The 9,170-nt window shown below is 46.8% G+C and overlaps 1 protein-coding gene and 1 non-coding gene across 3 annotated transcripts in view; one reads left to right on the top strand and one right to left on the bottom strand.

The window, feature by feature from the left end:
- Positions 1 to 249: 249 nt before the first annotated feature.
- Positions 250 to 9,170, top strand: part of Allc (allantoicase) — a 35,106-nt gene continuing 26,185 nt past the window's right edge. Inside the window, exons 1-2 of one of the 2 annotated variants that reach the window (XM_087552274.1) lie at positions 250 to 361; positions 8,700 to 8,907. In XM_087552274.1, coding sequence (XP_087408400.1) covers positions 8,818 to 8,907 — 90 coding nt within the window. In that variant the 5' untranslated portion in view covers positions 250 to 361; positions 8,700 to 8,817. 2 annotated transcript variants of the gene reach the window in all.
- On the bottom strand, positions 6,873 to 6,976 carry LOC120093293 (U6 spliceosomal RNA). The gene has a single exon (XR_015623651.1). It is a non-coding gene; the product is annotated as a U6 spliceosomal RNA (small nuclear RNA).

Below are 9,170 nucleotides of genomic sequence, written 5' to 3'. Positions count from 1 at the left end.
AAGAGATACAATGTGAATTCAAGGCCATAGCTGGGTGGGACCATGAGGGTTTCAGCCATTGCCAGGGAGCAGGGTAGGATTGGCTTAAGGCCCCATATGTAATCGGTAGGATTACATATGCAGAAGGGAACAGGCCTGCTCCAGCCATCATCCCTTGGTCTCTCCAGGGACAAGCTGTTCCCTCAGCTCTATATCCTATAGCCCTTGTGACATCACAGAGGATGGTTCTCTCTGTCCTCTATAAATTCTATTGTTGCTGGTGTTCACAGTTCAAAGCCCTGGACTGTGGGGAGTGAGAAATTCAATCCTAAACACTGGGATCTGGACTCGGGTGAGATTGGAGATCTGTTTATCACATCAAGTAATTCGTTATGCCTAATGTTGATGTTGCCAAGGGAATGAGGTGGGAGAAGGGAGGATGAAGTCCAGTCTCCAAGAACACCAGACCCTTGGTTGGGGGAAAATAGGGAGGTGACCTGAGGCTCTATGATCAGTATGGAGTTCTAGGGCCCAGCTGAGAAGGACTGAGGGAGACTTCATCTTCTGGCTCTGGTCTTTGTCCTACCGGAGTTTAAGTCATATGACTTTTGTCTTTAAAAACATCTAAACATGGGCCAGGCCTGGTGGTGCACACCTTTAATCCCAGCACTCAGGAGGCTGAGGCAGGCAGAGCTCTGTGAGTTCATGGCCAGCCTGTCTCCAAAATAAGTTCCAGGCCAATTGAGGCTGGGAACAGAGACAAAGGGACTCTGCCTCAAACAACAACAGCAACAACAGCAGCAGCAGCAACATCACTGGGCACAAAGTGAAGCAAGCCCAATGCTACTGTTTGAACAGAAATACCCCACCCCCACCCCTATGCAGTCCTCAATCTGCATCCTTGTTTAGGAGGTTATATAACCTTGGGCTCTAATGGATTCAAAGAGGCACAGGTAAGAGCAGAGGCAATCACTCACTACGTAGTGCAGGCTGGCCTTGAACTCAGCTTGCTGAGTGTTGGGGTCACAGGTACACACTACCACACCTATGCAGCCCTGCTGGTCTATGGCCAGGACTCTCCTCTGTTGCCTGTGACTCCCTGGGCTCTGCCTCAGCTCTCTCAAGCTTTGTCTCAAGTGAACAATGTCCTTCAGTTCACCTTGAGGTTCATTCTTCTGGCAAAGCTTCTCTAGAACCTAACAGTAACCCCCCTTCCCCCACCCCAGATGTCTTTTTTAATGTGGGATGATTCCAGGCCAGGATAGCTTCCTCTACATGTAGGGGGGCAGTCCCTCCCCAGCTTCCCAGACTGCTATGTATCATGCTCTGCCTAACACTCCCCTCAGCAGTGATTGCCTTAGTTACTGGCCTGTGTCTTACTTTTGATGGCTGGGAGTGTACGTGGGCAGCAACCAGGACCAACTTCAGCATGCTGCTGGGCTTAGGGATAGCTGGTTCCTGGCCTCAGCAGCAGCATGGTATTTAAACAGATGTCAAGGAGGGTATTTAAACAGATGTCAAGGAGGGTCACTGTAGTCTGATATTTGGGCTTTCCTAAGAGACGGGGAAGGGAGAAGGGTGAGAATTTGGAAGGGCTATAGGAACTATTCATGTCTTCCTCTCGGACCTTAGCTGATTCTTTTATTCATTCATTGGTCATATTCCTCACCTCAGAATCCTTTCATCTCCTCCTTCCCACTGAACGACTTCTCCATAAGTCTCCCTCTTATTTTTATGTCTTTAAAAATGGCTGATGCATTTAATTAAGATTGTTGGCATGAACACTTGTGTGCACATGTGTATATATGTGTGTTTTTGTGAATGCGAGTATGTGTGTGAATGTGTACATGTGTGTGCACATGTAAGTAAGCATGTGTATGTGTGTATATTTGAGTGAGCATGCGTATGTGTGTGTGAGTGTATGTGTGAGAATGTGTGTGTGTGCATGTATGTGTGCAAGTACATGAGGGTGCATGTGTATCTCTGTGTAAGTGTGTTTATGTGTGTGTGAGTGCCTGTGAAATGTGTGTATTATTTTCTTGAGCAAGGGAAACATCAGTGGTTACACTGAAGAATATGACTCCTTCTCCTCTGCCAACCATTATAACATGACTAACTCCTTGGGGCATGAGTGGGTGACCTGGGCCAGTCTTTAGTGACAGGTAGAGGGAGAGAGAGAGAGAGAGAGAGAGAGAGAGAGAGAGAGAGAGAGAGAGAGAGAGAGAGAGAGGGGGACACAGAGGGAGAACCAGATGATAAGGAGACAGATAACTTCGGGATCACGAGGCCTTTCCAGGGGAGAAATAGGACAGTCAGCAGAAACTATCATACAGTGGGGCCAAGTCAGCAGGAAGATAATCAAACAACATTGCACAAGAGAAACATGGTTTATCTCTAGAACACTACAGAGAGAGACTACAGCAGCCTGGGCACAGATCTCATAGCCTGGTACAATGAGAAGAGTTGGGTTCTTAGGGTCTAAAGCCACAGCTTCCACAAGGCCCTGCCCCAGGCTACTATTGGCTGTGTTTCTTCTCTATACATCAGAGCCTCAGGGCCAGCCTTGGACAGGCCAGCCCTCAACAAGTGGGGTCCAGGTCCAGAAGTGCTTCAGTGCTCCTAGACAAACATGCAAGAGGGCTTTTTGGCTAAGGGAGCTGACAAGGTTTGGAAACTACCTGCATCCTGAAGTTCTGCATGTTTGAAGATTTTTATTTTGATTGGGAACAACTTTTCTTGGTTGGGAAGTCTGAGTGAATGTTAATTTTGAGGTTTATTTTTATTTTATTTATTTATTTTTTTTAAAGATTTATTTATTTATTTATTAAGCACACTGTAGCTGTCTTCAGACACACCAGAAAAGGGCATCGGGTCTCATTACAGATGGTTGTGAGCCACCATGTGGTTGCTGGGATTTGAACTCAGGACCTCTGAAAGAGCAGTCAATGCTCTTAACCTCTGAGCCATCTCTCCAGCCCTATTTTTATTTTTTTTTAGAAATTCCAGTGTCTTTTAAAGTTTTTTTGTTTATTTTTCCTTTTGGCATTCTATATAGACAGAGGTAAAAGAAAATGAAACATAAATGTAAAAAGTCTTAAAGATCCCATCTGTAATGTAATAACACCCACACCAACTCTGAGACAGGGTTTCTCTGTGTAGCCCTGACTGTCCTAGAACTCTCTTTGTAGACCAGGCTGACTTTGAGATCAGAGATCCGCCTGCCTCTGCCTCTTGAGTGCTGGGATTAAAGGCGTGTGCTACTTTTTTCTGGTGGCAATAACATCATGCCATCTGTGGCTGTGGCTTGGGGTGAGGGAAGCTCAGGACTCTATGTTGCATTTTCTTCTCTAGTTTTGGGTAACGTGTTACTCTTTGAAAGAAAAAAAAAGTGAATGGGCACATGAAAGATTCAAAGTAGACAGCATTCTTTGTTCAAGAGCCTGATGAATCCCTGGGGCTCAGGTGACTGGGCTCATCTTGAGCTTAGGGTCCCTGGAGGGTCCAAGAATGCTGTGGTGAGCAGCGCCACCTGGTGGCCTGGCTGGGAGAGGACTCCTGGCAAATGCTCTTCAGACTATGTATGCTTTGGGTTCCCTCAGGCCAGGGGCATTCCTTGTCATCTAATACCAGAACCTCAGCAGCTCCCATTGTTCTTTGGTGGTAAGGCTCTGCCTCCTGAGAAAGCATCTCACCATTTTGGGCTTCAGTTTTCCCATCTGTACAGTGACAGAGTTGGGGAGGGATATTGATTCTCAGCCCACCAATTCCAATGTTCACCAACCAGCCTTCCTTTCTCCTCTCTCCTCTCTCTGTCTCTTTCTCTGTCTCTTTCTCTGTCTCTCTCTGTCTCTCTCTCTGTCTCTGTGTCTCTGTCTGTCTGTCTGTCTCTCTGTCTCTCTGTCTCTGTCTCTCTGTGTCTTTGTCTTTCTCTCTGTCTCTTTCTCTGTCTGTCTCTCTGTCTCTCTTTCTCTGTCTGTCTCTCTGTCTCTCTCTCTCTGTTTTTTCCAGGGAATTTTGTTAATTATTTACAAGTGTATGGACACCATACCAGTGACTATACATACAATTGAAGAAAATGTCTCTCACCACCCCAGAAACGATGGACTATCTAACAGAATCCCAGAGAAGGGTGGGGACTCACAATCCATCCCCATTCTATGGCAGGACGTTGATGGGTCCATTCCTGTGCAGCTACTGTGAGTTCATAAGTGCAAGGGCTATGCCAGAAGCAGCCCTACGTCCCTCCTTTCTCTGCTCTTAAATTCTTCCCTCCCTTTCATGAGCCTTGGAGGTGGTGACATGGCTGTGCACTCAGTAGACACTTGTCTCAGACCAGTTAGGACCTTCAGTAACCCATCACTCACTGCAAAAGAAGCTTTTTGGCTAAAGTGTTAATCTGTGGACAAAAGGATCTAGAAGGCAATTTGATGGACACATCTTATTCATTGGCAAAACAACAAAATAGTTTTCCTCCAGGGCCTGGGGTCTCCCCAGCCTTGGAGGGCCTGGGGTCTCCCCAGCCTTGGAGGGCCTGGGGTCTCCCCAGCCTTGGAGGGCCTGGGGTCTCCCCAGCCTTGGGATTTTGACAGGTTTATAATATCAGACACCAGTTCTGTTCTGTGAGCCTCCAACACACAGTAGAAAAGCAGATGATGTCCCTGCAACATTCATGCCAGGATTGCCTTGAGTGGGCCATCCTATGGATTCTGAGTATGTGTGTGGGGTGGGGCTTGGGATCTGAGGCTTTAAAAGCTCAGAGGTGATCCGAAGAGACACACCAAGTGGGGAATCCAGCAGCGGCAACACTCACGCTGCTTAGCACTTAGCCCTGACCAGAGTTCACTCCACCCTGGTGCCAGCATGGGATGCTGAGGACAGGCAGGGACTGCTCTGGCTTACTCTGTACTGTATGGGATATGAGGTTGAGCCTTGCCTAGAAAGGCTCCATTTAACAAGCAATAACCTTGGCCTGGGTTACTCCATTTTGAATGTAAGTGCCAACAAAGAGGGACTGTACACCTTTCCTAAGTTAACGGCTACCATCTGCCAGAGCGCCAGGATGCACAAACTGATAAATGATTCGTTTGTGCCAATAAATAACCTGAAAATACTCAAATCATATCATAAACACAGACACATGAGCTTATCAGTCATACCAGATGGAACCCCCACATGTGGGACTGTAAAGAGGGATCACCCTGACACCAAAGTGTGGCAGGCATGTTGGCTTGTTGCTTGTGTTATCTGGGAAAATTGCCACAGTGCAAGTCTCCAGCTTCTTGCATGGGCTCTGGTGTGAGTGTCATTTCTTAACCTGTTTCAAACTTATACTAGAAGTTGTATAAATGCTCTCATAGTGCGGTTGGATAAAAGGCCTGGGGCATCTGCCTCTTTTTTATGGAAATCTCCCCCATGGACATTCCTTGTGAACTGCCTTTAGTTTGGGCTCAAGGATCAGGTTGTGTCTCCCGGGAACCCTCCTCTCCCCTGTGAATAGTCCAGGGCTGGCAGATCTTGGGTCTGGTCTTATGTTTGTAACCATCTCTCTGGATGTGCTTGCCCACTCCTCTCAGTGTAGGACACTTCCTTTCTGATAAGTTAATGCTTGTCACCTAGGCTACAACATGGCTTCCTAAAGACAAACATCCACCACCAGAATAGAGAAACCATCCAGCAAGTAGTACTGAGCAAAGCACTGCCTTGCACTCTGCAGACAGTACCCTCTGCAGACACACCCTTCACTGCCCTGTGTGCACATGCATGTATGTGCACGTGTGTGTGCGTTTGTAATTATGTGTATGCATGTGCATGCATGTGCAAGTGTATGTGATTGTGTGCATACAGAAAAAAAAGCACCCTAAAAGCCACTGCAGAAATTCTCCAAGCTATTGTTAAAATGTGTTTTAAATGGGCAGAAATAAATTAAACAGAGGGAGGAATTTCTCCTCTCCCTCACGTCTCCGAGATTTGTCATCTGCTCACTTACTCCCTCCTACAAGCTTCCCTAGAGAGGAGAAGCCATTAAGAGACCCTTATGGTCACTTCTGGGAAATACTCAGGTCTCCATCAATCCCCTGGCAAAGCTCCATTTGCAGTGGGAGTCCCGCTACTCATGCATATTTGTAATGTGTCTCATGGAGAAAAAGCAAAGCAATGGGGGAGCTGGAATGGCTCTGTTAGCAAAATGCTCACCTGGTGCTCACAAAGCCCTGGGTTCGATCCCAGCACCACATAACCAAGCAGACACCTGCTATCCTAGGAGAGGCAGGAGGACCAGTAGTTAGGACTATCCTCTACAACATAGTACCTTTAAGGCCAGGCTGGGCTACGTGGAATCCAATGCCCAAAAAAAGGAAAAGAGGAAAAACTAACAGACCCTTGTAAAATTCACCAGTGTCCCCCTGTGGGGGTAAGTTTCAAAAGAATGTTCAACTCCAGAAGCAACTTGCTAGTCCCAACTGTGGGGACAAGTGGTAAGAAAGGCCAAGCTTTCGCTTTCCTCTGTGGCCACTCCCACTGTCTTCTCTGCTCTGCCTTTAAGCCAAGATACTCATTAAACAGCGGGGGCTTCTGGGATTAGGGACCCAGCATGATGTCACATGTCACAGTGGGAACCAGATGACTCATGTAGCGTTGAAATTCAATCCGGCATCATTTAAAATTCAGCTTCTTCACTGTATTTATAACATGTCACATGTCTAGAACACACAGGCATCTGGTAAGTAACTGCTGTTCTGGGTATCAAGGTAAGTCTGCACACTGCAGAGGTATACGTCTGCCTATCATTTCCACGTGTGTTACAGGAGAGCATCCATTATCCTAGTTCCCTGTTATTAAGGACCTCAGCAAGCATCAGACTTTACTAATGGATTTTCAAAGCCTTTTTTTTTTTTTTTAATATGGAACGCTTCACGAATTAGCGTGTGATCCTTGCGCAGGGGCCATGGTAATCTCTGTATTGTTCCGATTTTAGTATACGTGCTGCCGACGCGAACACTCAAAGCCTTTAAAAACCTTTCCAACACCAGACATCCTTGACCATGCCAAGGAGGGCGAGGCACGTTCCAGGCATGAGCAAAAAGTGAACTTGAGTCTGAAGTAGGAGAGATGAATGCTGGGGACCTGTATACGTTTCCAAGCCAAGACTGTTTCATTAGATGCTTTTTAGCTGGAAAACCAGTGAGACGAGCACTATAGACTGGTCATTGGCCAGTGAGGGGAAGCTGGACTAGATGGAATCAGAAGTTATCGAATATTATAGGAATTCAGGCAAGAAATGCTTAGGGCTGGCGACATGGCTAAGTTGATAGAGGACTTGGCAATGTGTGCGTGAAGCCCTGAGTTTGGTGCCCAGCACCTCAAAACAGGAATGGTGGTTCAAGACTGCAATCCTAGCACTTGGCATAAAATGTTCATGGTTATCCTTGGCTACATAGTAAGTATAAGGCCAGCCTGGGCTATATCTGATCCTGGAAAGAGAGGGATAGAGGAAGCGGGAGGGGGGAGTTTTGGCAAAGAGTACCCTGTTCACAGGATTTAGAGACTGAGTGGAGAGCGAACACTGAAGAGCAGGCAGTGAGTGTCTTTCGGCTGGTGACTCTGCAGGGACACTGTTGGGAAGGACACTGTGTGTGTGTGTGTGTGTGTGTGTGTGTGTGTGTGTGTACATTCTCCTTCAAGCTACTACAGTTGCCTAAAAGGAAAGCATTAATTTTTAAAAAGAATAACTTGCTTTTAATTGTCTTTGAGAACATTCTAATAATACCCTAGAGCAACCAGGCAGCAGGTGCAAATGAGGTGTGCCTGCTGTGCGAGCCATGCACAGCTGGACAGATGCTGCCTTGGCCAGAGACCAGGCCATAGGCCTGGAGGACTCATGTCACCAGGAAAACAAGGAGCCTAACTCGTACCTTATTTTGAAGACATGGTAAAATGGAGAGAGGGTCCAAGGAGGAGGGGCCCAAGGATCTCTCTAACCCTAAACTATTGGGTGATCCTTGTGATCCCACTTTTCTGCTCCTGGTAAGAACAGAGAAAACCATATAAAATTAACATATTAGTGACTTTGTACCACTGTGGCAACAATGTAACACCTGACAGAAACAGTTTAAGATTTGGTTTGCCTCCAGGTCTCACTCAGACCAAGGCACAGGAGCATGTGACAGAAGTTTATGTCATGATGTCTCAAGATGCACAAAGTTATGACAGGAAGAATATCCCCTTCCCCCACACCCCACACCCTTAATAGGTGCATGTACCTGACCACTGACTCATCAGGGAGTGGCACTGCTTGAAAAGGATTAGGAGGCGTGGCTTTTTGGGGTAGGTGTGGCTTTGTTGAAGGAAATGTGTCACTGTGGGTAGGCTTTGAAGTTTCAAAAGCCTAAGCCTGACCCATTATGTGCTTCCTCCGCTCTGCTGCCTGTGAATCTGGATGTAGAGCTCTCATCGGTTTCTCTAGTACCATGTCTGCCTGCACACTGTCACGATGATAATGGACCAAACCTCTGAAACTGTCAGGAAGCCCTAATCAAGTGTTTTATTCTACAGGAGTCACTTTGGTCATAATGTCTCTTCACAGTAATAGAAAGGTGACCACGACAGAAATCAAGACACAGCATGGCCTAGTGTAGACCTAGTTGGGATCTGTACGTTAAGTGGTGTTTCTTCTTACCTGTCTCTAACTTCCTGTCTGTTTTGGTTGCTTAACTCTCACCAAGGTGAAGAACAGTCCAGCCCTTGGTTGCCTCACCTCCAAAGGCTTCCAGGCATGGTTTTTGAGACCTCCTCACTTCTGAAGCTTTCTGGCTGGGCCTGCCCTTCTCAACTCTAGGAAGCATGGCTGATACTCCAAAGGAGGGAAAGCTGACCAGATTTCTGGACTTTACCCAGCTGATTGATTTGGCCTCTGAGTGCGTGGGAGGAAAGGTAAGCGGGCTCTCAAGGGCAGGAAGTCCGTGTTAGGTTCAAACACTGAGGGGCCCACTCAGGCTACTTTGACCCAAAGTGAATTATAGTCAGGCCCAGCACTGGCAAGGTTCTGAAGAGATGAACTGAATCCAGGGCAAATCTGGACTAGGGCAGAAATATATATATGATGTGGATATATGTGTGCATGTGAACATGTGTGTATGTACATGTTTGTGCATATGTACACAATGTATGTGTGTGAGTGTACATGTGTATGTGTG

Source organism: Rattus norvegicus, chromosome 6 (assembly GCF_021556685.1).
Source record: "Rattus norvegicus strain SHRSP/BbbUtx chromosome 6, alternate assembly SHRSP_T2T, whole genome shotgun sequence".
NCBI lineage: Eukaryota > Metazoa > Chordata > Mammalia > Rodentia > Muridae > Rattus > Rattus norvegicus.
The sequence above is the reverse complement of the archived record's forward strand: the minus strand, read 5'-3'. Positions and strand labels throughout refer to the sequence as shown.